General features: G+C 36.7%; 1 protein-coding gene across 11 annotated transcripts in view; it reads left to right on the forward strand.

The window, feature by feature from the left end:
* KIAA1328 (KIAA1328 ortholog) overlaps window positions 1-27,380 on the forward strand; it is a 396,501-nt gene that overhangs the window by 112,881 nt on the left and 256,240 nt on the right. For 7 of the 11 annotated variants that reach the window (XM_054461100.2, XM_054461101.2, XM_063653602.1 and 4 more), the window contains exon 6: window positions 16,804-16,931. In XM_054461100.2, the coding sequence (XP_054317075.2) occupies window positions 16,804-16,931 (128 nt within the window). Of the gene's footprint in view, window positions 1-14,003; window positions 14,101-14,220; window positions 14,412-16,803; window positions 16,932-27,380 lie in introns of all 11 variants that reach the window. The other 4 variants (XM_063653605.1, XM_054461106.2, XM_063653606.1 and 1 more) reach the window with 3 other exon arrangements.

A 27,380-nucleotide genomic window follows, 5' to 3' on the forward strand; every position in this document is an offset into this window, starting at 1 on the left:
TTTAAAAATATGTATACCAACACATACATGTATAATTTTTTTCTCCTGAATTCTTACAAAGCTCTGTACCTGAGCAGAGAGAGAGCCTTTCTAGCCTTTTTAAAAGGAGATAGAGGCCAGGTGCGGTGGCTCACGCCTGTAGTCCCAGCACTTTAGGAGGTCGAGGTGGACTGCTGACTTGAGATCAGGAGTTCAAGACCAGCGTGGCCAACGTGGTAAAACCCTATCTCGACCTAAAATACAAAAACCAGCCAGGCCTGGTGGTGGGGGCCTGCAATCCCAGCTACTCGGGAGGCTGAGGCAGGAGAATCACTTGAACCCAGGAGGCGGAGGTTGCAGTGAGCTGAGACTGTGCCACTGCACTCTAGCCTGGGTGACAGAGCAAGACTCCATCTCAAAATAAATAAACATATATATAAATATAAATTAATTAAATGAGATAGAAAAACTCAGTAATACTCTCATGGAAATAGACATAAAACACATTTTTTAAAATTATAAAATTTTGATATTTATTCATAATTACTCTTACCCTGTTCACAAATATAGAAGAGGCATTTACATTTTACTACTGTATGGTCAGTTCTGCTATAAGGAGACATTTGCATTTCTAAAAATCATCATACTATGCAGAATCATTACTAAAGACCCCATGAAGCTTATGGGGAAAATAGGTTTAGAAGTACAACAGTAAAAAAAAAATCGTTTAGTGAAACATTAAGAAAAAAAGGAACCTAATAAAAATGATAGAACAGTTGTACATGTATTATGTTTTAAAGAAATTCATAAATACTACAATAAATATGGTACTTTGCCTTGAAAAAACTGAAGTATGCTTGTGGAAGTTAACATTGAAAGGGTTGCAGCTTCTGAGTTATTGTAAAATGGTATAGGGAAGGTTGCTGAAGTGGGATATAAAGTTGTAACACCGTCTATTAGTAGGTATGGCTCATAACACAAAGCGAACTGAAGTAACTGGAAGATATTTAAGATGTGAGGCCTGTTGGCGCATATTTTAAATATTTCTACTGGGCTTGGTCAGCTAGATGTAGTTTTCTGCCTGCACCTGGTGTTTCTCACAGTGATATTCACGTTATGCTCAAATTGCTTCCAAATACATCAAATGCACCGGAACGAATTTTGGTTTTCTAAACAAGTGGTATAGCAGAACTGACTGTATATGAAATTTCACGCTTTGTTAGAGACATAGAACAAACCTTTAATTTTACTGCAATTCAGTTCCACAGGCAGTAGGGGGAGTAGTAGGTTCACAATTCGCAGCACCACTGACCAGTGCTTTTCTTAGTTTTGCAGCTACACGTATGGTAAATTATCATTTTATAGTTACAGTTGTAAGCAATTTGGTAGAAAAAGACAGCTAAATTATGCAGTGTTGCTTTTGTTTTAATTTTATAATCTGAATGTATTTTTTAATGAGAAAACAAAACCCAGATTAATTTTTAATAGGGGTAACCCTTTCTGTGGCTTAGTCTTGTGCCACCCACTAGACCTTGCATTTCACTTTTAATTCATCTCTTGTGTATGGTAGAAATTAACTATCATATAGCTGAGACATTATGTCTGTATACTGGGGAGTGAATGTTTTTAGCTATATTATTGTGACTCTTACTGCTTCATAAAAGGGAGATTTAACAGGTGACTTGATCTACACATATGTTAATTTAAAATTTCTCTACCAATTCGTAGAGACAGAACATTCCCAAGTTTTATTCCAGGAATCAGCCCTAGAAATGATGCCAAAGCAAATTTAATTCCCTTAGCCTTATTAGAGTTTGTTACAGTGTTATGTAGACTGCTCCCTGGGTATAGGAATCAGGGTCCATCAGACATCTTTATGTAAAACACTTTGTGTGCATTGAAGGAGCTAACAATGTACCTGGGCAGAGTGCCTTCCTTGTTTGTTTGGGGCATGTATATTGAAAGGGAATGTCAGATATTATAAATAGTACCTAACCCTTGCTATAATGATTGCTGTAATCCAACTTTGTATACATATTTATTATGAAAGGATAGATTTGCCTTTTATAAAGGAACAAAAATTTTGTTTGTAGTATTTTATTTAAGTGTACAACTACTTTCATTATAAAACCTTTCTTAGCTAATGTGTTGACTTGCTCAGCATTGATACCTGCTGATGCCCAAGTGGTGATCTGTGTGTCTTAAAACAGTCTGTCATTCTACATGGTTTATATATTTCAGAGCCATTATATGAACTAGGGGCCAGATAAGATAAACTGCTTCATCACTGATAATGTTAAATCCAGTAGTCATGCAATACCTGTAATCTTTATTTGATTAATATGAATAGATCATATCAGTGTTTTTAATCAGAGTGGGGAGTTATTTAGCATTGTTCATTGCTTTTAAGTTATTTTTGAACAATTTTTGCACAGGTGGTATAGATAGAACTAGAAGACAAGTCATTTGGGTGTTGGAAAACTGAATAATACTGTGATTTAATTGATGCCAGTTGGAGAAAAAGAAGAAATTTTATTTTGATGGATAACATAGTCTTTAACTTTATTCAGTGTGGTTTCTCTTTTATTATATATAGGTTACCCTAACTTAATTCATTTGTATTATACCATATGCCATTTTGGATTCACTTCAAAGAGTAATCAAGTCAGGAACTAATCATGAGATATTATTCTCTAGTAAAGTAAATTTCATGTTTCCTTCAAATGTAACTGTCATGTATTAGCACTTTCCTGATAAAAAAGTGACATCATTTAACACTATTACCATGATGCTGTAAACAGTAGTAGGATAATAAACTTTCTTGGAGCATTAACTCTTGTTATTTAAGTGTAAAAATTCAACATTATGATTTGAAAATACTGAAAATGATTGGAAGAATTGGATGTTTATCAATTGTCTTACCTACACTTCATAAACTGTATAGTACCAAATATGTGTGCATACTCTACTGGATAATAATCATGTTTGTAAAATAGGACTGCTGTAGAACCTCATGTCATACTGTTTTTCTTGAATAGCTAAGAAGTAGAAATTTGGGGATCTCCAGCCTTTGTATTGAATTTGAAGCTGTGGTAGAATATAAGGTCATGGGGCCCGGGTGCGGTGGCTCATGCCTGTAATCCCAGCACTTTAGGAGGACAAGGTGGGTGGATCACAAGGTCAGGAGATCGAGACCATCCTGGCTAACATGGTGAAACCCCGTCTCTACTAAAAGTACAAAAAAATTAGCCAGCCAGGCATGGTGGCGGGCGCCTCTAGTCCCAGCTACTCAGGAGGATGAGGCAGGAGAATGGCGTGAACCTGGGAGGCGGAGCTTGCAGTGAGCTGGGATCGCACCACTGCATTCCAGCCTAGGTGACAGAGCGAGACTCCATCTCAAAAAAAAAAAAAAAAAAAATACAAGGTCATGGGGAAGTAGCACAAACAGAGTAGGTTCTTGGACATTATTTTAGGGAGTATGTCAATTTAATGATGGGTAAAGAAAAGGATATCAGTGAAAGAGATTTAAGGAGCAATCGGTAAGGAAGAAACAGAATGAACCAGTAACTGGGAAACCAGGAGAGGAGATCTGTTGAAGAAGGAAGTGGCCAGCAAAGAGGATAAAACCCCAAATTGGGTTGTTATATTTAACAGTTAATAGATTAGAGAATACTTGTCAAGAATCGAGTTTAAATAGAGTGAGTGGTGGAAAACATATAGGGCCAAAAAGTAAACTGGAACTGAGGAAACAGAGACTATGAATACAGATGAATTTTTTGAGAGCTTTGGTAATAATGATGAAGAGAGAGAGCAGCTTAAGAAGAAAGCTTTGTTTGAGAAAGGCTTTTCTTAAGATACACTTGAATGCTTATGGACAGTAGCAAAAAGCTATTGGCTCAGGGATTGTTCTTTTAAATGTTTATGGGCTAACTTATGTAGTATTCATAGTATTAAAATAGTAAAGTAAAACCTAGCTCCTTGATTTTAGTGACATTATGAAACTTTTGTCTTTGAGTATTTTTGGGCTATTCCTCTATAGCATTTCTTGAATGGAGGGTAAAACAAAAAATCTGGTTCTTTACCAGTGTTTTAGTATCATTCTGCTGAACAGTCCACATAAGCTTAATTATATTAAGAACCATTGAAGTGAAGTTGTTCATAAAATTTTTTTTGCCTTAGTCTTTGTGGCATTTGCTGAGTTTAGACAATAAACCTCCCCACGAAGTTACTTAATTTTTCTCTGAGCAGTAATTTACATGTGTGATCAATAGCCTCAGTCATTTTCAAAGAGACAAGTAATGAAATATTCCTACTACTTTTAAAATTTTAACCTTAAGATGATAACTGTGATTCCATTGTATAAGAACTCTCCTTTTTCACTCTAGTTAATACAGTTTTATTGAATGTGTTTGATTTTCACTTAGAATTATTAATACCGGGTGATATTTTCATATTACATTACAGAGTACTTGCAACTCTGGTGAGAATGCTGTTCCCCAAGGCCATAGCTAATGGTCTAGCAATGTTAAACTGAATTTAGAAATGATACTGTAAACTTATGCTTAAAAGTGTGGGTGGGTGATATAGAAGATGGGTATCTTTTTAGAAATAGAAGAGAGATGGTGTGGTTGTTTACTTCTCATGGACTCTTCCCCCAATATAAATTCTTAAGCACTACAGGTAGTATTTGTTAATTGTTATTACAGGTTGAATATCCTGTATCCAAAATTCTTGAGGCCAGAAGTGTTTCAGATTTTGGATTTTTTTGGATCTTGCAGTATTTGCAATATACTTACCAGTTGAACATCCCTAATCAGGAAATCCAAAATGCTGCAATGAACATTTCCTCTGGACATTATGTTCGTGCCCAAAACATTTCAGAGTTTGGAGTATTTCTAATTTTGGATTTCAGATTAGGGATATTCAACCTATACTTCAGTAGTTAGCCAAAATAGAAATGTTACACTGCCCTAAAAATTCAGAAAGCTGCTTCCTTTTAAAGAAGAAAGTGGATTATTTTACATCTCTTATTTTACTTTCTATACGCTTCCTTCCGAAACAAAAACAGTTGACCAAAACAAATAAAATAAACACAGAAAGATATACCAAGAATGACTTAAAGGGAGGAAGCAAAGGAGTCCAATAATGTATTACATTTCAACACAAAGGAGAAGGATGGGCCTCCTCTCACTGGTGTGAAACAGGGTTATTAGAGATGATACGCATACCCTAAGTATGTTCCCTGGACCAGCAACATCAGCATTACTCAGAAGCTTGTTAGACCCTACCTCAGATCTACTGGATCAGAATTTGCCTTCCAACAAGACCCACAGGTAATTCTTTTGTACATTACATTTTAAGGAATGCTGCTCTAGTGGTTCTAAGACTTTATTCTAAATCCCAGCTCACTTCTAGGTTATCCTTGGATAAGTTTTTAACCATTCTGTGCTGGAGATTTATTTGTAAAATGAGATTAATAATAGTACATAATGGGTTTTTTTCTTTTAATAAGAATTAAATATAATCTCTTTAAATTAAATATAGTGTTAGTTCCTCACCTTCAAGTAGAGGTTATACTGAGCTATTCAAAGATACTGTGGTTCACGCATCCGTTCCTGGTGATAGGTGCTTAACTGTGAAATAGGTGATGATAGTATCTTATTCTTAAAAGAGAACTCTGATGAAATCTCTGAAGAAGGGAGAGATGACAAGCATAAAAATGATAGCACTGGAAGATGAAATACTGTATATGAGGAACAGTTGATGTCACTGGATTGCTTCGTGTGGGAGAAAGAAGATTGAGGGACCACTTAAACTCAGTTTACTTTTCCACTAAGAAATGAATTGTCAGGTGCCTGTAATCCCAGTTACTTGGGAGGCTGAAGCAGGAGAATCGCTTGAACCTGTGAGGCGGAGGTTGCAGTGAGCCGAGATCATGCCACTGCACTCCAGCCTGGGCGACAGAGCAAGACTCCCTCTCCAAAAAAAACCAGAAATGAATTGTATTACACAGTAAGATAAAATAGTTCAAGGAGACAAATATAGGAATGTTGATAAAAAGAGTCAAACTCTGTAAAACATTTAAGGAGGCTTATTATGTGCCAAATATGGGTGACCAAGGCCTGTGACACAGCCCACTTCCAACCTCCAACTTCTTGGTTCAAGTGATTCTCCTGCCTCAGCCTCCTGAGTAGCTGGGATTACAGGCATGTGCCACCAAGCCTGGCTAATTTTTGTATTTTTAGTAGAGACAGAGTTTCACCATGTTGTCCAGGATGGTCTCAATCTCCTGACCTTGGGATCCGCCCGCCTCGGCCTCCAAAAGTGCTGGGGTTAAAGGCGTTAGCCACCGCACCTTTTTTTTTTTTTTTTTTTTTGAGACCGTCTCACTCTGTCGCCCAGGCTGGAGTAAAATGGTGCGATCTCAGCTCACCACAACCTCTACCTCCTAGGTTCAAGCGATTCTCCTGCTTCAGCCTCCTGAGTAGCTCGGATTACAGGCATGCACCACCATGCCCAGCTAATTTTGTATTTTTTGTAGAGACGGGGTTTCTCCATGTTGGTCAGGTTGGTCTTGAACTTCCAACCTCCGGTGATCCGCCCGCCTTGGCCTCCCAAAGTGCTGGGATTACAGGTGTGAGCCACTGTGACATGACTTTTTTTAAAGAGCTTTCAGTCTGTTTCTCATGGTTGGAGCTGGTAGTTCCCAGCCTGGTATGTTTCACTATGCTTCACAAAGCATTATTCACACAACTTCACTGATCAGCCTTTTGGGGTCTGGAGAGCTTAGTGTGCAGACCATTTTCCATAGTCTATATTGTCAGGAATTTTCCCTTTTTGAAACTGGAAGTTTTTAAGTATTAATTATTGTTGTGCAGTTCACTTGATAAGGAAGCTTCTTGGGGGAGAGGTATGATAGCAGCTTTTTTTCTTCTACAGTTCTAAGGTAGTTGTTGTAACTCATGAAAGGCTGAATTGCTTTAAAGCAGCCTTTCCAAATGGGTAAAATATTTCTCCTTCGGGTCCAGCTGAAACATAGAACTTTTAAACAAAAAATAAATTTTTAAGCATATTAGAAGCAAGAGAAAATGCATGGTTTTTAATAGAAATGTTTTCTCAACCTTTAATGTCTACAGTGAATGCTGGAAATTTATATTCTCTTATTTTGTGAAAAGGAAACTATAAAAACATGAAATCAAAGTTCTGGTCCATCTGGCACATTGATAGCCTGCTTTTTAGGGTGTCTAGATTTAAACTTTTAAATAAGTGTCCTTACCTTTAAAGTTGGAGAAATAAACCTTGGGTCTCCATTGTGTAGGTAGTTTCTAAAATCCATAGGGTCTAATGACCTGAGAAAAAGACAGAATGTAAAGCATCTCAATTTCAAGTCTGTTTCTACCCACCCCGCCCCCACCCCACCTTGATTTGCAATTCTGCAAGAAACAAGGTAGGGACTTAGATAACTCTAAAGGAGCTAGTTAAATACTCTAATTAGCTATCTTTCCGTGGCTAATGTTTTTGTTCAGGTGATCAAACAGAATGAATTACAGTCTAGAAGAGTCTGAGTGGGTCACTTGAGTCTTGTTTCCCTCTTTAAGTGTCCAGAGCATTGAGTTTTCCGGTGTTTTGTGCTTTGTTACCCTCCCCAATGGATTACTGTCATCAGGAAATTGAAAAATAACATGTTCATACACTGAATTTGCCGTAAAATTTTCTTTTAGTTAAATGGAAGATTTCAGACTTGTATCAGTGGGTTGTGCTCTTGCACAGATCACAGCTTCATAAACGGGTGTAAATATTTATGTGAAATTCTTACCTAGCCCTGTGAACCACTTGATCTTGGAATCACTTTTTCTTTTTACAGACAATCCATTTTCAGTTACATATATTATCAATGAGTACTAAACTAGATGTATAATTTGGACCTCAATTTTTATATCAGAAAATGTGTACTTTTTTTTTCAAAAGGGAGAAAAGAAAATGATTGTTAAGGTGAGGAATCTGACATGGTCAGAAACCATATTTAAGATGGGAAAATCTTGCTAGGTTAGAAAACATTTTAGTTTTTAATGAGTCAATATTTTAAGCATCTTCTTGGCTAGTTTAAAGGCCACGTTGTCTATCTATGGTTTGTTTCCATTCCAAACTCAAAACCAACATGAAAATTCAATAGGAGCTCCTTTACTTTTATTTCCATACTCATTCCTCTAACATTTTTAAAGTGCCTGCTGTGTGCTGAAAAGATACTAAGATTAGTACACTGTGATTTCCAGGAAAACACAGTCTGCTTCAGGTGATAGTAATATAGTCAAATAATTTTAACTTTATGGTATTTACTATGATAAAGGTGCTTAACTCTGCCTGGGAGGTCAGTGAAAGCTTGGAGGAAGAGGTGACATAAAAATTAAGTTTTAATGGACAAGTAGGAATCTAGGATTAGGTGCAGGCAAAACATTCTAGGCAGAATGTTATGCCTAGAATGATATGCTGTCTTAATATATGGTTTGTAGGCATTCAGAGTAAAGGAAGTAACTGCCATAGTGAAAATATTTGGGTTCTGTATTTCCCCCAAAGTCTGTGAGTAATGGATTGCTTTACAGTTGGAGCCAGATGGCCTTACCTCAGATTCTTACTCGAGGATGATCCTGAATAAAACATCTCTCTGTTTTGTAAAGCTTCTCTCCCTGACAAGAAAATAGCCTAACTGTTCATCTACCAAAACAGTCGGGGGAGATGATGGACAACCAAGTAATGTCAAACTGATGTTTTGCAAGGGTCACCAATGGCTTCTCAACTCAGTCTTTAACTGGGATGGCTGCACTTCAGCACTGGACACAGTTGACTTCATCTTTTTATTTATCTTTGTTATGTATCTTTTTTCTCTGCCTGTCCTTTACTTGTTGTTACATTGGCCTCCTTCTCGTCTCACAGTTGGAACATTCCTTTCTCTAAGAGGCTTTCCCTGGCTCCTTGACCATTTGGGTCCTTTTAGAAAGTGTTCCTACAGCACTACGTAATGTTCTTGTCATTACTCTTCATTTGTTCTTCTTTGCGTTTGATTACCTGCCATTCTTTCTCCCTAAAGGAGATAGTTAGCCTTGTTCATTGTTGTATGTCTGGCATCTCATTCAGTCTCAGATGTTACTGTACTCATTATATTTATTATTCAATAAATATTTATTGAGCAATTATGTAGGCTAAGGAATTCAGTAGTAAACAAAACAAAAATTCCTTCCCTTACAGACTTATTTGTTGAAGGAATGAAAGAGTGAATTAATGAACAAACAAAACCTGTACACTCCCTGGACAGTTTTACCCACTCTCATATCTTCAGCCACCACATATAAAGTGATTAACTCCCAAATGTCTATTTCTACTCAGACTTCTTTTCTGAATTTCACACCCAGGGATCCAAGTGTCCCTCTTGGCTATCTCCACTAAACTCTCCCAAGCATCTTTAACTCTGTGTTCTAAAGCTGCACTCTCCCCAGACCTTTTCTTTATTCTGCATTCTCTGTCTTATAAATGGAATCACACATCTGCTAATATATCTTGTCACCCAGTTCATAAGCTGACATTGCCTTAAATGTCCCTTTTTAACCACTTATCCCTTATTTTCTACCATTATTACTCCATCTCATGCCCCTCTCATCTCTTGCTTAGACTTTTATAGTGATTTTCTAATTGGTTGCTTTGATTCTGGTCTTAAGCCCTCTGATCCATTCTTTACTCTCCTACCAGAGGTATCTTTATGAAATGCAAATTAGCTGTAAGACGTCAATGACTTAAATAGAGATAAAATCTAAACAACTTAGGGTAACATTTGAGATCTAGCCCCTGTTGATCTCTGTAGCCTCTTCACTCATTCTGTCCCACTCAGGACCAGTTAACCATCCATGCCATGCTTCTTGCAGTTCTCTTAATGTACATATTGATCATTTTTTTCTTTCCTTTGATCCTGGTGATTTCTCAGCCAGGGGTATTGCACAGCCTACCTACCTGGTACATCTATATACTCCTTTTCCAAAATTTGTTTTCAATGTCACATGTTCTCTGGAGCCTTTCCTAACTTCCCTCCAGTGTGGTCAAAGTGAACTACTCACACCACCTTTTCAAAATCTCCATTGTACTCTAGTGTATAAATGTTTCTCCTGGAACATGTTATCCTTATTTGTTTAAATCTCTCCCTCTCTCTAAGCCTTGATGTCTTTTTTTTTTTTAATGTATGGAATATATACTTTGTGCCCTGCACTATGCTAAGTGTTCTTCGTTTATTTATATCATTTACATTTGCCGTTGCCCTGTGAGGTGAGGTAGATATTATCCCCAGATGAAGATGTCAGAGAAGTTACTTGCCCTAAGTTATATCATTACTAAGTACCAGAGTTAAGGTTTGAGCCAAGAATGTTGGACTGACACCTAAGTCTGTGCATTTACTGAATCCACAATACTGCCTTTGTACATCTTATGCCTGTTACATTGTATTCAGAAAGCATTTGTTAAATGACTGGAAGAAAGCTTGGCAGGTCTTTTTTGCGTGGCCTTTTTGCTGTCTTGTATGTGCCTCTCCCTGGCTCCAAGGACAGTTCTGGTTAGTATATCATCAGATCATAGTAACAGTTTGTCACCTGGCTTACTGACCAAGGACTCGTGATTGTAGAGAAATCTTAGGAGGCTGACCTGATGCTCAGGTTTCTGCTTCTCACATGATAACTTGTGGTAGAAGTAGGAAGACAAGAAGAGACCAAGTAATAGTAGAAAGAGAGAAACACAAAAAAAGCAAACAACAAAAACCAAAACCAAAAAAAAAAAAGTTTTCCTGCAATGTTTTATTATGATAACTTTCAAATATATAGACAGTTGACAATATGGCATTGAAACACTGTGTACCTTCTACCTAGATTTCAGTGGTTGGCATTGACTATATCTGCTTTGCCCCCTCTCATGTGTGTGTATTTTTAAATATATAGATCATAAATATAAATATTTAATATTTATATATAAATAATTGTATATAAACATAATTATTAAATTATATTTATAATACATAGTGTAATTTTAAATAATATTTATGTTATATAAATAAATATATTTATATTTCTTATATATAAATATTTATATTTATATAAAAATACACACCAGAGGGGGCAAAGCAGATATAGCCAATGCCAACAAATATAGATAGATAGATAGATAGATAGATGTAGATAGATAGATATATAAATGTATATAGATCTATATAAATATAGAAATATATACATATGTAATAGAAATTTATATAAATTGGAAATTTACTTACAGATATAAAATTTTATAAAAATTTATTTGCTTATTTTTCTGAGTGTCATGGGAAATGCCACTTGTCTCTGATACCTGGGATGGTTGGACCTGTGCTTAGTAATCTTGATCAAATACAGAACTAAATGAAGTGGCAAGTGTCACATGTAACTCCTAGCTCCTCAGACTTGTCTCATAAGAATGAGAACATTTTATTTTATAAGCCAACTTATGATAACTGATAAAATTAATAGTAATTCCATAATATTAATTGTAATTGAGTCCATATTCAAATTTTTCTAGTTGTCCCAATAATGTCTTTTCTATTTTTCTCCCTGAACAAGGATTCGGTTATGCTTCATGGGTTGCATTTGGTTGTGTCTTTGGTCTCTTAATCTAAAATAGGCCTCCTACCCCAAACCTTTTCCCCTGTGACACTGACCTTTTGAAGAGTTCAGGCCAAGTGCTTTGCAAAATCTGCCATATACTGGATTTGTTTGATTGTTTCTTACAGTATCATTTAATTTATTCCTTTATTCCTTCTAAATTCTGTGAAGTGGAAGTTAGGTTTACAAATTTGATTAGGTTCAGATTAAAACATAAGCGATGATGCCTACTTCATGCAATTGGACATACATAATTTCTGTTTTTCTACTTATTAGTGATCCTGAATTAATTTACTTTGAGTATTGACCACCAGATTGTACCATTGAAAGGTGCATTTTCTTCTTTGCTGTAAGTAATTATGACACCTTAGGAATATCTAACTCATTAACCTTTCACCTAATGGTTTTAGTATCCTTTAATGATCCTTGCCTGAATTAGTTATTACATTGGGGGTTCTAAAATGGTGATTTAAAATTTTGACCATTTGTTCTAAGTAATTAGTTTGCTTTCTTCTGTAAAGAAAGACTTCACTTTTTTTTTTTTTTTTTTTTTTTTTTTGAGATGGAGTTTTGGTCTTGTTGCCCAGGCTGGAGTGCAGTGTTGCGATCTCAACTCACTGCAACCTTCACCTCCTGGGTTCAAGCAATTGTCTTGCCTCAGCCTCCTGAGTAGCTGGGATTACAGGCGCCCGCCACCATGCCTGGCTAATTTTTTGTATTTTTAGTAGAGATGGCGTTTCACCATGCTGGGCAAGCTGGTCTCAAACTCCTGACCTCAGGTGATCCGTCCGCCTTGGCCTCCCAAAGTGCTGGGATTGCAGGTGTGACTTGGCTTTTTTATCCATCCTTTCTTCTTCTTTTGCAGCATTACCATGAAGTTGTGGATTTTTATTTATTCAGTTTTCTATTAATTAGAGTGATTATTTATTTCAGTGCTCAAATTTTCCCAAATGTGGTTAATAGGCATCCTGTTTAGGCTAGCTCCTATTTTTTTTTTTTTTTTTTTTTTTGAGATAGAGTTTCTCATCACCCAGGCTAGAATGCAATGGCATGATCTGAGCTCAGTGCAACCTCCACTTCCTGGGTTCAAGTGATTCTTCTGCCTCAGCCCACCGAGTAGCTGGGATTACAGGCATTCACCACTACACCTGGCTAATTTTCCTGGTTTGGTTTTTTTTTTTTTTTTTTTTTGATGGAGTCTCGCTCTGTTGTCAGGCTGGAGTGCAGTGAGTGATCTCGGCTCACTGCAACCTCCATCTCCCGGGTTCAAGCGATTCTCCTGCCTCAGCCTCCCGAGTAGCTGGGATGACAGATGCCTGCCACCAGAGCCAGCTAATTTTTGTATTTTTAGTAGAGATGGGGTTTCACCATGTTGGCCAGGATGGTGTCAATCTCTTGACCTCGTGATCCGTCCGCCTCGGCCTCCCAAAGTGCTGGGATTATAGGCGTGAGCCACCGCACCTGGCTGCTGTCTCCTACTCTTCTGACAAGCCCCCATTTATTTGTCTTTGAACACTTTCTTGCATTTTACAGCACAACAAGGTGTTTCAAGTTTACTTTATACTTTTCTACCCCAAAATGGGTTCAGCCATTTTTCCAAGGAGTCTTGGCTCCAAAAAAGGAGAATCTTTTTTTTTTTTAATTTAATGATTCACCTTTTGTCTTTTCACAGGGGCCTCTCTACATTTAGTTCTGTATTAGATCAAGATTACTAAGTGCCAGTCCAAGCATCCCAGGTGTCAGAGACAAGGATGAGGTGAAGTGGTGGGGGTGAACTCTGCTAGGCCAGGAGAATTATTTCAGTTAAAATAATCTTTCTTTACTTTGGCAGCTTCCTAGTAGTATATCCTATCTCTGGCCCTTCCACTCTCCATCTGTGATTTGTCTCTCACACAGTTTTTATTCTTTCACTCATCCCCTTATTCATTCTGCTCTTATCTTTACTTTTACTTTTCTATCTAATGCATTTTAGTGTTAAGATTTTAAGCTTTACAAAATGATTATTTTCCATAGCCATTTCAGCTAATTAATGTGATGGTTAGGTTTTGATGTAATCTTGCTTAATACTAATTTATACTTATTTATTTGTGCTACCTCATGAAGACTTATTTCTTTGAAGAGGTTTCAATGACTGCTCTGTCTTCCACTTCTTAAGAGGTAGTTAAGCAGACTACAGTGTTTTAAATTCGTGTCATGGTTTGGTGTGCACTTTCCCTTAAGTTTGGTTTTCAACATCTATTTCATTCTTTTCTGTCAGTCGGCCAGGATTGAGTTAAATATATCTTCTTTTTCATTGTACCCCCCAAATCATTGAGAAGGCCATTTTGTCCACATTTTCCTATCATAAATCTTTCTCTCCAGATGGAAGATTGAAGTCTCATTGTGCTAAGGAGGAAGGAAGGGGAGGGTTGCATTTTGAAATCTGCTATATCAAGAAAGACATTAAAAATTGATAAAGGTAGGACTGCCTGTTTTTATATTCTCCCACATAGCATGTGTTTAAATGAATTTGCCTATAATTTGTTTCAAACGCTGACATTTTACTCCTAAGCTATATAATTGTGCTTGATTTTTCCAGAGTAAAATTCATATTCTGTGACCAGACTAATATGTTCACCTACTATAAAAATTACTGCCTATGGTAACAGCAAGAATAAAAATCTCCTTTTATATACATAATAGCTGGCAGAGACTCCTGGGACCACCACAAATCATTCCCATCTTTTAGAGCTTGCTTTCCATGGAAATGTAAAACCAGCCTAGTCTAATGTACGTTGACTCTGAAAACCTATTTAGACTACCATTTATACTGTTGTTGTTATTTAAGATGCCAAGTATTCAACAAGCTCTTCTAATTATTATATTCTCTAAGCTTAGTAACCTGTCTTTTCCCTGTGAACCAGCTCCTCTTCTATCATCTACCTCTGGCTCCTTTTTTGTTAAAGGTTAATAATGAGAATAATAAAGCAATTGGTTATTTATGCAGTCATGATTGGCAAAAGTTATTAGAACAAGAATCTGCCCAGAAGCAATGATTAGGTTATGAAAATGTTAAGGAATACTGAAACCAGACACCATTTTGACATTTAAAAACTAATATTTCGACCGTTAATCATGATGACCTATTGTAAAAGTATTTATACAAAATAAATCCCATTGGATAGTAATTTTTATACCAACAGCATACATAAGTAAGTGTTAAGGGGAGATTTGAAAATGTACTGAAGGGAAAAAGAGCCTGGGGAGGAAATTACCATAATGAGAAATAAGGAACAGAACTCTCTCTTGGGTAGGACTATTTGTCTCCCAGGCACTGGTCTGCAAAGTTAGCTGACATTTACCGATTTAGTATTTTCATCTTGAACAATTGGCAAGTTTTAGGAGTTGTGAGAGACGGTACCCCAGGTTAAATTGCAATGTTCTTTATACCAAATTATAAAATTATAAAAAAAGTAGGGAGATATGTGTTCAGAAAATTTCCTGGTGATGGTTTTATTAATGAAATATTGACTTAACTGAAAAACTTAACAAAAAAAATCAAATTATACTCTCTTTATGTTTAATATAGTTAGGAACTTTCTGTGTAAATTGGCAGTACTCTTACCAGAACAGTGTTATTACTTGTACCCCATACTGATTTTTTAAAATAATAACTTTATTGTGTATAATTCACGTAAAATAAAATTCACCCTTTTGAACTATATGATTAAATGGTTTTGAGCGTATTCCAAAAATGTGCAAACACCACTACTTTGTAATTCCTGAACATGTTTATTACCTTCCTCCAAAATTCATACCTGTTTGCAGTTACTCTCCATTTCTTCTCCCCTAACCCTTAGCAACCACTAATGTATTTCTGTCTGTATATATTTGCCTGTTCTGAACATTTTATACAAATGAAATCATGCAATATATGGCCTTTTGTGTCTGGCTTCTTTTACTTAGCATAATATTTTGAAGGTTCATCCATGTTATAGCATGTAGCAGTACTTCATTGCTTTTGATGACTGAATAATATTCCATTTATAAATATTCCACATTTTGTTTGGTTATCAGTGGACATTGAGATTGTTTTTACTTTTCTACTATTAGGAATAATGCCATGTTGAATATGTATATACAAGTTTTTGTGTGGACATATGTTTTTTAAAAAGTTTTCTTTGCTTATATATTTAATATTCTTCAAGACATATTTTCACTTCTCTTGAGTATATACCTAGGAGTAGAATTGCTGGGTCATATGTCAAAAAAAATTCTCAAACATTGTGAAACAGCTAACTTAATTTTCCAAAGTGTCAGCACAGTCTTATGTTCCCATTAGTTATGTAGGAGGGTTCCAGTTTCTTCATATCCTTGTCAGTGCTTGTTAGTCTTTTTGGATATGGTCATCTTAGTGGATGCAAAATGGTATCTCAGTGTGTTTTTTATTTACATTTCCCTAATGGCTATGTATCTCTTCTTATGCTTCTTGGCCATTTGCATATTTTGTTTTGGGAAATGTCTATTCAAAGCCTTTGCCCACTTTTAAATTGTACTAATTATCTTTTTATTGTTTAGTTGTACAAGGTATTTATATATTCTGGACACAAATTCTTTACCATGCCATTTCCAAATATTTTCTCTCTTTCAGGGGGTTGTTTTTTTCAAATTTTAAATAATGCCTTTTGAAACACAATCATTTTACATTTTGAAGTCTAATTTGTCTATTTTTTTTTTATTTGGTTACTTGTACTTTTAAGTGATCATCATCTAATCCAAGGTCACAAAGATGTACTTTTATATTTTCTGCTAAGAGTTTTATAGTTTTAACTCTTACTTTTAGATCAAAGATACATTTTCAGCTTGTTTTGTTTTTTTAATATGGTGTGAGGTAGGGGTTCCTTTGCATGTATCTGCATTTGTTTTTATTCAAATTTAAAGAATCAAGGAATAAATTTATTTTCAAATGGGATGTTCATTGCTACTCTCTTTGTGAAGTATTGTTTTATGATTTTGGGGGAGAAATACATGTAACTTTTATCTGAAGACTTTATACTTATGACTCTTGCCAAATATGATTGCATTTCTGGTTTGGTTTTGTTTATTGGAATAGGAAAAGCAGCATTGATGGACGCAGTTTGAATCAGTTTTTCAGGTTTTTTCCCTTAATTTGCAATCTCACCTCTTCAGCTACAATATAGAGAATGCCAAGAACTTCTAAGCCTGTATCAGAAATATTTATCAGAACAACAGGAGAAGCTCACCATGTCTCTCTCAGAACTTGGTGCTGCTAGAATGCAGGAACAGCAGGTAAGCATCTTTAATTTTACTTTTCTTGTCTTAAGTGGATCAGCAAGATGTCAGAAGAGCCATTTGTTTTTTTATGTTAATTTCCTCACAGTATATAATATTGTTTTAAAACATGTAGCCACTGCGTGTGATTGAGTTGATGTCTTTCCCTTCCCCTTTCCTTTCTCCTCCTGTTCCTGGGCCCAAAGGTAAGGAATGATTACTTGAAGCAGTCTGTGTGGTCAGTGGGGAAGCTTCTGGTTGTATGAAAGCACAGCCAGAAGGGTAAAGAAAACACTGCTCTGTTACTTAATGAAGAAGATCAGATGGGCTGTTTGTTACTCATTGTCCTTATGGAAATCACGAATAAACCTTTCTTAATTCATGTTTATTTTTTAGAATAATGAAAGTTAATTGTGGATTTATAAAAATAATTGGAGAATATTAGGATATTTTGCATATGCTTGCATACATGTATTAATCATGTAAGTATATAGGAGAGTATTTATATAAGCATTTGTACACATATCACCAAATGGTATATATTATATACTTAAATGAATGCTCAGAACCCTGCCAGATGTGATGTGAAATAAGCCCTAAAGACCCACTTCTGGTTGGGGGATTTCCCTTTCCTAGCCAAGGGACGCCATTACAGACTGTACCTGGAAAAACAGGACACTTCCGCCCAAATACTGGGCTTTTCCCACAGTCTTAGCAACCAGCAGACCAGGAGATTCTCTCCCATGTCTGGCTGGCTGGGTCCCATGCCCACAGAGCCTTGCTCACTGCTAGCGCAGCAGTCTGAGATCGACCTGTGAGGCTGCAGCCTGGCAGGGGGAGGGGCGTCCACCATTGCTGAGGCTTCAGTAGGTAAACAGTGGCCAGGAAGCTTGAACTGGATGGAGCCCACCGCAGCTCAGCAAGGCCTACTGCCTCTACAGACTCCATCTCTGTGGGCAGGGCATTGCTGAACAAAAGGCAGCAGAAACTTCTGCAGGCTTAAACATCCCTGTCTGACAGCTCTGAAGAGAGCAGTGGTTCTCCCAGCATGGCGTTTGAGCTCTGAGAATGGACAGACTGCCTCCTCAAGTGGATGCCTGACCACTGTGTAGCCTGACTGGGAGACACCTCACAGTAGGGGCCAACAGACACCTCATACAGGCAGGTGCCCCTCTGGGACGAAGCTTCCAGAGGAAGGATCAGGCACCAATATTTGCTGTTCTGCAGCCTCAGCTGGTGATACCCAGGCAAACATGGTCTGGAGTGGACCTCCAGCAAACACGAACAGACCTGCAGCTGAGAGACCTGACTATTAGAAGGAAAACTAACAAACAGGAATGTCATCAACATCAACAAAAAGGACATCCACACCAAAACCCCATCTGTAGGTCACCAACATCAAAGACCAAAGGTAGATAAAACCACAAAGGTGGGGAGAAACCAGAGCAGAGGAGCTGAAAATCCTAAAAACCAGAGCTCCTCTTCTCCTCCAAAGGATCGCAGCTCCTCACCAGCAATGGAACAAAGCTGGTCGGAGAATGACTTTGACAAGTTGACAGAAGTAAGTTTCAGAAGGTCGGTAATAACACACTTCTCTGAGCTAAAGGAGCATGTTCTAACCCATTGCAAGGAAGCTAAAAACCTTGAAAAAAGTTAGATGAATGGCTAACTAGAATAAACACTTTAGAGAAGAACTTAAATGACCTGATGGAGCTGAAAACCACGGCACAAGAACCTTGTGATACGTGCACAAGCTTCAATAGCCGATTCAATCAAGTGGAAGAAAGGATATCAGTGATTGAAGATCAACTTAATGAAATAAAGTGAGAAGACAAGATTAGAGAAAAAAGAGAAAAAAGAAATGAACAAAGCCTCCAGGAAATATGGGAATATGTGAAAAGACCAAATCTACATTTGATTGGTGTACCTGAAAGTGACAGGGAGAATGGAACCAAGCTGGAAAACACTCTTCAGGATATTATCCAGGAGAACTTCCCCAACCAAGCAAGGCAGGCGAACATTCAAATTCAGGAAATGCAGAGAACACCACAAAGATACTCCTCGAGAAGAGCAACCCCAAGACACATAATTGTCAGATTCACCAAGGTTGAAATGAAGGAAAAAATGTTAAGGGCAGGCAGAGAGAAAGGTCGGGTTACCCACAAAGGGAAGCTCATCAGACTAACAGTGGATCCCTCAGCAGAAACCCTACAAGCCAGAAGAGAGTGGGGGCCAATACTCAACATTCTTAAAGAAAAGAATTTTCAACCCAGAATTTCATATCCAGCCAAACTAAGCTTCATAAGTGAAGGGAAATAAAATCTTTCACAGACAAGCAAATGAGGAGAGATTTTGTCACCACCAGGCCTGCCTTACAAGAGCTCCTGAAGGGAGCACTAAACATGGAAGGGAACAACTGGTACCAGCCACTGTAAAAACATGCCAAATTGTAAAGACCGTTGATGCTATGAAGAAACTGCATCAATTATTGGGAAAAATAACCAGTTAACATCATAATGACAGGATCAAATTCCACATAACAATATTAACCATAAATGTAAATGGGCTAAATGCCCCAATTAAAAGACACAGACTGGCAAATTGGATAGAGAGTCAAGACCCATCAGTGTGCTGTATTCAGGAGACCCATCTCATGTGCAGACACACATAGGCTCAAAATAAAGGGATGGAGGAAGATCTACCAAGCAAATGGAAACAAACAAAAAAAATAGCAGGGGTTGCAATCCTAGTCTCTGATAAAACAGACTTTAAACCAACAAAGATCAAAAGAGACAAAGAAAGCCATTATATAATGGTAAAGGGAACAATTCAACAAGAAAAGCTAACTATCCTAAATATATATGCACCCAATACAGAAGCACCCAGATTCATAAAGCAAGTCCTTAAAGACCTACAAAGGGACTTAGAGTCCAATACAATAATAATGGGAGAATTTAACACCCCACTGTCAATATTAGACAGATCAATGAGACAGAAGGTTAACAAGGATATCCAGCACTTGAACTCAGCTCTGCACCAAGCGGACCTAATAGACAGAACTCTCCACCCCAAATAAACAGAATATACATTCTTCTTAGCACCACATCGTGCTTATTCTAAAATTGACTACATAATTGGAAGTAAAGCACTCCTCAGCAAATGTAACAGAACAGAAATCACAACAAACTGTCTCAGACAACAGTGCAATCAAATTAGAACTCAGGATTAAGAAACTCACTCAAAACCGCACAACTACATGGAACTGAACAACCACATGGAACTGAACAACCTGCTCCTGAATGACTACTGGGTAAATAACAAAATGAAGGCAGAAATAAAGATCTTCTTTTAAAGCAATGATAACAGAGACACAACGTGCCAGAATCTCTGGGACACATTTAAAGCACTGTGTAGAGGGAAATTTATAGCACTAGTTGCCTACAAGAGAAAGCAGGAAAGATCTAAAATTGACACCCTAACTTCACAATTAAAAGACCTAGAGAAGCAAGACCAAACAAATTCAAAAGCTAGCAGAAGGCAAGAAATAACTAAGATCAGAGTAGAACTGAAGGAGATAGAAGCACAAAAAAACCCTTCAAAAAATCTGAATCCAGGAGCTGGTTTTTTGAAAAGATCAACAAAATTGAAATAGCCAAAGTATAAATGGTTTCTTTGTATTTTGATCTGAAATATTTTCTTCTGTTCTGTTTTCTTAAAACATAGCTGATAAAAAGAGCCAGAGGAAGGTGGCAGCTATTTTTTATTGTTTACGTGAAGTTTTCCTGCTACACTGAAAACAAGTCAGGCAGTTTTTAAGGTGGCTCTTGCCTATTGCTTTTCAGTGGGTAAGAGAAAATGGTAGTGTGAAGATCAGATTTCAGACCTTTGGTTTTGCGTTTCTACTTACTGCTCCTGCATGACATAGATGTGTGAAGAGGGCACAAAACGGAAGGCCAATCCACTTGGCAAGGATATGGGAAGGGAGATGGAGGAATCTTTCATTTACCAGTATTAATAGTCTTATCTTAAGGTTACAGAGCTGATAGTGAAGAAATAGTCACCAGGGGATCCTAAAGACATGTAGAAAAGACCCTTTTTCTATTTACTGTTGAAATTGGAGGAAAATAAAACTTTCTCAGGTGTTACTGATTTGTATTTAAGCTAGTGATTTCTTGGGGCTTTTGCCCAATAAGTCTACTTCCTTGCAGTAACGGCATCATTGTGAATACTGTAAACCTCAGTGATGACAGTGACCTAATTCTCTTCCCACTTCCCACTTACCTTGTCATGAAGTTACATGTTCTATTTATGTACTTGCAGATACACTGTGCCCATCTCTGTAATGTCACCTTTTTTGTTATTTCGTAATTGTTGTTATATCATTCATCTATCTCCCTTACCAGCTTTTTTGAAAACAGGCATCTTGTTGCATTGGTTTTTGTACACTCAGAGCCTAACATAGGTCTTGGCTTAAGAAATATTTCTTTTTCATTAATTTGTATTTAACAAACATTTATGTAGTACATACTACATGTTAATACATATTAAATCATTTAATCCTAACTCAATGAAATAAGGTAGGTTATTATCTCTGTTTTATGCCTCTCCCAGAGGCAGAATGAATGAATCGGCCAGGTCATACAGCTAACAGGTTGGCAAAGCCAAGATATGAACCAAGCCAGTCTGGCACTATAGTTTGTTGAAGAAGGAAAGAAAAGAAAAATTTGAGATAACTAAAATTGTTAAAATTTGGCTTTAGATATTCTTGTTTCTATAACTAACTCTCCTTGGCTCTTAATCTGACATATAGATTTTTGAACTCTAGAGCACAAATATGCTAGAGATGGTGGACAACTATTTTCTTTCCTTGCAAGGAGCCACAATGTCAGATAAAACATAAAATTTTATTCTCAAATTTTTAAAAATTTCACCTGCAGATTTTATGATGACGATGGCAGCAGATTGTTTTTCATGAGGCATTTATTTGACTTTGAGAGACTTGTTCTGTTTCTTGTTCGTATTGGTTACTCTCTGTGCCTTAAATCGCATACTATGGTTTTGCTTGTAGTTTATTAAATCCACAGTTCTCCAGAAGAATACCCTAACTTATGATTTTTGTTTTTGACATCTGTCATTTCCTTGAAAAGAAGTTGGCTTTATTTACAAGGTGATTTTTTTTCTTGTTTTCTCCCCATCCTCTTTCTCTCTTTTTCTTAAAGATAAATACATTATACATTTCTTTTGTAATTTATTCAGCATTATAGGTTCTTCATAGTGGGCTCTAGAGGGGTTCTTCACTTGTTCTATTTAGGTTGTAGTATTTATTTGATGTGTGTATATTACCCCATTATCTTATCTTAATAAATAGTACTTAGCTATAGTACAATCCTAGTCTTGAACATGGTAGGGTCTAATAACCATAGTTTTGGTCAATGCACATTTTATAATACAGCGTTTTCTTGTTATAGGAGTGTGTTACTTCTTTTTTTTTGGAATCTAAACTTAATGTCACTTCACTTATGATGCTCATAACTTCCTTTTTTGTCTTATTTGTAGCCTATACCGTTTTACAAAAGTTATCATATTTCCTCAGTACTGTTTGTAATAAGAGAAAGCCTAGGCAGCATTTTGAATAGCTTCTCCTACTCCAGTTTGAAAATGTTGGTAGGTAAGCCTATTTTACTATTTTTATTAACTCTGCATTATTTTGGCAGATAGATATAAAGTAGCTTTAGAATTTTCTTAGGATTTCTTTTATTTCCTTAAAAATGGTAAAATAATTGCTTTTTAGCCATGGGCAATGGATATTGAATTTCAGTTCCTCTGATCTGGTAAAAGGCTTGTTAGAGAAACTTCCTTATTTTCCCTGTGATTACTTGTTCCATATTTCTTAGTAGGTCTGGGTCACAGACTGGTCAAGAATCTGAAATGTACTAAAGATGGATCATTGCTTACTACAAATTTAATGTCTATTGTTGGTTGTTATCACTATTGCCTCTATAGTGTTATTAAAAGGCGATCAGGAGTTCAAAACCAGCCTGGTCAACATGATGAAACCCTGTCTCTACTAAAAATACAAAAAAACAAAAAAACAAAAAAATCAGCCAAGCGTGGTGGCGTGTGCCACCACACCCAGCTAATTTTTGTATTTTTACTGGAGATAGGGTTTCACCATGTTGGTCAGGCTGGTCTCACACTCCTGACCTCAGGTGATCCACCCACCTTGGCCTCCCAAAGTGCTGGGATTATAGTCATGAGCCACTGTGCCCGGCCAAAAAAAAAAAGTTTTATAGTACTTAGGGACACACAGTCCTATGACTACTTCCTATTCTGTGACTACTTTCGTATATTCTTTTGGTTAAAATTTTATCTAATTTTATTTTGTTCTTTTTAATGTGTACTTAATGTGTAATGTATGTCTTAATTCTATCTAATACTAGGCTATCTTCAAGTTATAATACCACTTATAAGCCTAGATTTTATTGACAATCCAGAAGCATCATTGTACTTCTAATTGACCAAAAAAAAAAAAAAAAAAAAAAAGAAAACTAAAGAAGGTGTGAGGCTCATTATACTATTAAACTCCTCACAGACTAAAAGGTCTGTAGGTAAAGCAAGAATTGTTCCTTGCTAGGCCTGCCATGGTAAACAAAAACAAAGAAAAAACAAGAATAGGAACAACAGCAGATTTCTCAACAGAAACAATGCAGGACAAGGCAGTACAACAGCTTATTCAAAGAGCTGAGGGAAAAGGAAACTGTGGCAATCAAGCAAAATCATTCTTCAAAACTGAAGATGATATAAAGGCATTTCCACATTAACAAAGACTAAGAGTACTAGTTTACCTGCCTTACAATAAATACTAATAGAAGTCTGTTTAGATGAAAGGAAAATGACATAAGGCAGTAACTCAAATCCACCCAAAGAAATAAAAAGCACCAATAAAGATGTGTATTTCTTTTTTCTTAAACAATTTTAGACACCTCAATAAAACAATAATAATCCTGTATTGAGCTTAGAAGATATAAAGATCATGTGTGTGTGTGTGTGTGTGTGTACATGTGTGTATACATTTGCACAAGGGAGATGAGAAGGGAGGGAACTATATTAGAGTGAATTTTCCATATACTGGAATTAAGTTAGTGGAAAGGAAGTAAAACTGTCTTTATTCATAAATAACATGATCCTGTATATAGAGAATCATAAGAGATCCACAAAAAACGGTGATGGAACTAATAAATGAGTTGAGCGAGGATGCAGGATATAAGATCAATATGTAAAAAGTCAATTTTATTTCTGTTGATTACCAATGAACAATTAAAATACGTATATATTTAACAGAAGAAGTGCAAGACTTATACACTGAAGACATTAAAACATGGCTGAGAGAAACTGAAGAACATCTAAATAGATGGAAGTGGGTTCCATGGTCATGGATTGGCCATTTTTCCCAAACTGATCTATAGATTTGTTGCAATCCTGATCAGAATTCCAGCAGATTTTGATAATTCCTTTTTTGTGGAAACTGGTAAAACAGTCTTAAAATTTATATGGAAGTGCAAAGGAGTGAGAATAGCCAAAACAATTTTGAGAACGATGAGAAGAGTAGAGGGTTACTCTTTTCAGTTTCATAATTTGTTCTAAAGCTATGGTATAGTCAGTAGAATTTTAAGATGCCTCACATGACCTTGGCCCCCTGGCAAAATGGTTTCACTCTTGTGACTATGTTATGTTATATATTTAAAAAGATTATCTTGGTAGGCCCAATCTAATAAATAAGAAAAGCAGAGAGTTTTCTTTAGCTGAGAGTAAAAGATGAAATCAGAGAGATTTGAAACATGAGAAGGATTCAACTCACCATTTCTAGCTTTAAAGATGAGTGGGGCTCAAAGCTGAGGATAGTTCGTGGCTAACAGCAAGAAAATGAGGATTTAAGTCCTACAACCACAAGGAGCTATATTCTGTCAGCAACCTGAATGAGCTTGGAATCAGTTTCCTCCTCAGATATTCCAAATTAGATCACAGCTCAGCTGACAACCTGGATTCAGTCTTGTGAGAAACTAAACATAGAACCTAATTGATTGGTCTGGCCTTTTGACCTACATAACTGTGAGCTAATGAATTTGGGTTATTTTAAGCTGTTGCATTTATGGTAACTTGTTTTGGAAAAATAGAGGAAGAATACACACAGAGGGCTCCAAGATAGCCAACTAGACCCAGGCAGGAGGAACGTTTCCCACCAAAGGACTGGGACATCAGGAAAACTGGTACACTCCTAGCAGATCTTCAGAAGGGAGGCATTGAGAGTGGGCAGAAGGAAGAAACATGCTGGGCTGAAAGGGGAGGAAGCTGGGAACCCTGCACAGGGCTACTGCACACTGGGACTTGTTCATGGCCTTCTGTGACTCCTGTGGAGTGGGTGAGTTGAACAGGCAAGGAGCAAACTCACTCTTACCATGGGCATCTGGAATCCCAGAAATAAGACAGTCACACAACAGTGAAGAAAAAAGAATGAAAGGGAATGAAGAAAATCTTCAAGAAATATAGGATTATGTAAAGAGACCAAATCTGTGACTCATTGGCATCTTTGAAATAGATGGGGAAAAACAACTTGGAAAACATATTTGGAAAACATATTTCAGGATATCATTCATGAGAACTTCCCTAACCTAGCTAGACCTGCTACCACCAGACCTGGTACCTGGTACCACCAGACCTGCTTTACAAGAGCTCCTGAAAGAAGCACTAAATATGAAAAAGAAAGACCAGCAACTGCAAAAACACACTTAAGTACACAGACCAGTGACACTATAATGCAACCACACAAATAAATCAGCATAATAAGCAGCTAACAACATGATGACAGGATCAAATCCACACATATCAATACTAACCTTGAATGTAAATGAGCTAAATACCCCAATGAAAAGGCACAGAGTAGCAAACTGGATGAAGAAGCAAGACCAATGGTATGTTGTGTTCAAGAGACCCATGTCATGTGCAGTGACACCCGTAGGCTAAAAATAAAGGGATGGAGAAAAATCTACCAAGACCCATGTCATGTGCAGTGACACCCGTAGGCTAAAAATAAAGGGATGGAGAAAAATCTACCAAGCAAATAAAAAACAGAAAAAAGTAAGGGTTGCAATTCTAATATCAGACAAAACAGACTTTAAACATCTTGCCTAGTATCAGAAAACAAAGATCAAAAAAGACAAAGAAGGCCATTACATAATGGCAAAGGTTTTAATTCAACATGAAAACCTAATTCGCCTAAATATATTTGCATCTAACACAGGGGGACCCAGATTCATAAAGCAAGTTCTTAGAGACCTTCAAAGAGACTTAAACTTCCACCCAATAATAGTGAGATATTTCAACACCCCACTGACAGTATTAGACAGATCCTTGAGTCAGAAAATTAACAAAGATATTCAGGACCTGAACACTGGACCAAATGGATCTGATAGACATCTATAAAACTCTCTACCCCAAAACAACACAATATATATTCTTCTCATCTGCACTGAATACAACATAATCTAAAATTGGTCACGCAATTGGACATAAAACAATCTGCAGCAAATGCAAAAGAACCAAAATCATATATTAGCTACTCTCTCAGACCACAGTACAATAAAAATGGAATTCAAGACTAAGAAGATCTTTGAAAACTATACAATTTCATGGAAATTAAACAATCTGCTTGTGAATGACTTTTGAGTAAATAATGAAATTAAGGCAGAAAACAAGAAGTTCTTTTAAATGATTGAGAACAAAGGTACAATATACCAGAATCTCTGGAACACAGCTAAGGCAGTGTTAAGAGGGAAATTTGTAGCACTAAACAGCCACATAAAAAGTTAGAAAGACCTCAGATTAACAACGTAACATCACAACTAAAAGAACTACAGAAGCAAGAGCAAACCACCCCAAAGGAAGCAGGTGACAGGAAATAGCCAAAATCAGAGCTTAACTGAAGGAGATTGAAACATAAAGAAAACATTTAAAATATAAACGAAGCCAGGAGCTGGTCTTTCGAAAAAAATTAATAAGATAGATAAACCACTAGGCAGACTAATAAAGAAGAAAAGAGAGAAGATCCAAGTAAACACAATCAGAAATGAAAAAGGGAATATTACCACTGATCCCACAGAAATGCAGATAACCATCAGAGACTCTTATGAACACCTCTATGCACACAAACTAGAAAATCTGGAAGAAATTGATAAATTTCTGGGCACATACAATCTCCCAAGGCTGAACCAGGAAGAAATTGAATCTCTACACATACCAATAAATGAGCTCTGAAATTGAATCAGTAATAACCTACCAACCAAAAAAATCTCAAGACCCAATAAATTCACAGCCAAATTGTACCAGATGTACAAAGAAGGGCTGGTAGCATTCCTACTGAAACGATTCTAACAAATTGAAAAGTAAGGACTCCTCCCTAACTCCTTCTAT

The sequence above is a fragment of the Pongo pygmaeus genome, chromosome 17 (genome assembly GCF_028885625.2).
Source record: "Pongo pygmaeus isolate AG05252 chromosome 17, NHGRI_mPonPyg2-v2.0_pri, whole genome shotgun sequence".
NCBI lineage: Eukaryota > Metazoa > Chordata > Mammalia > Primates > Hominidae > Pongo > Pongo pygmaeus.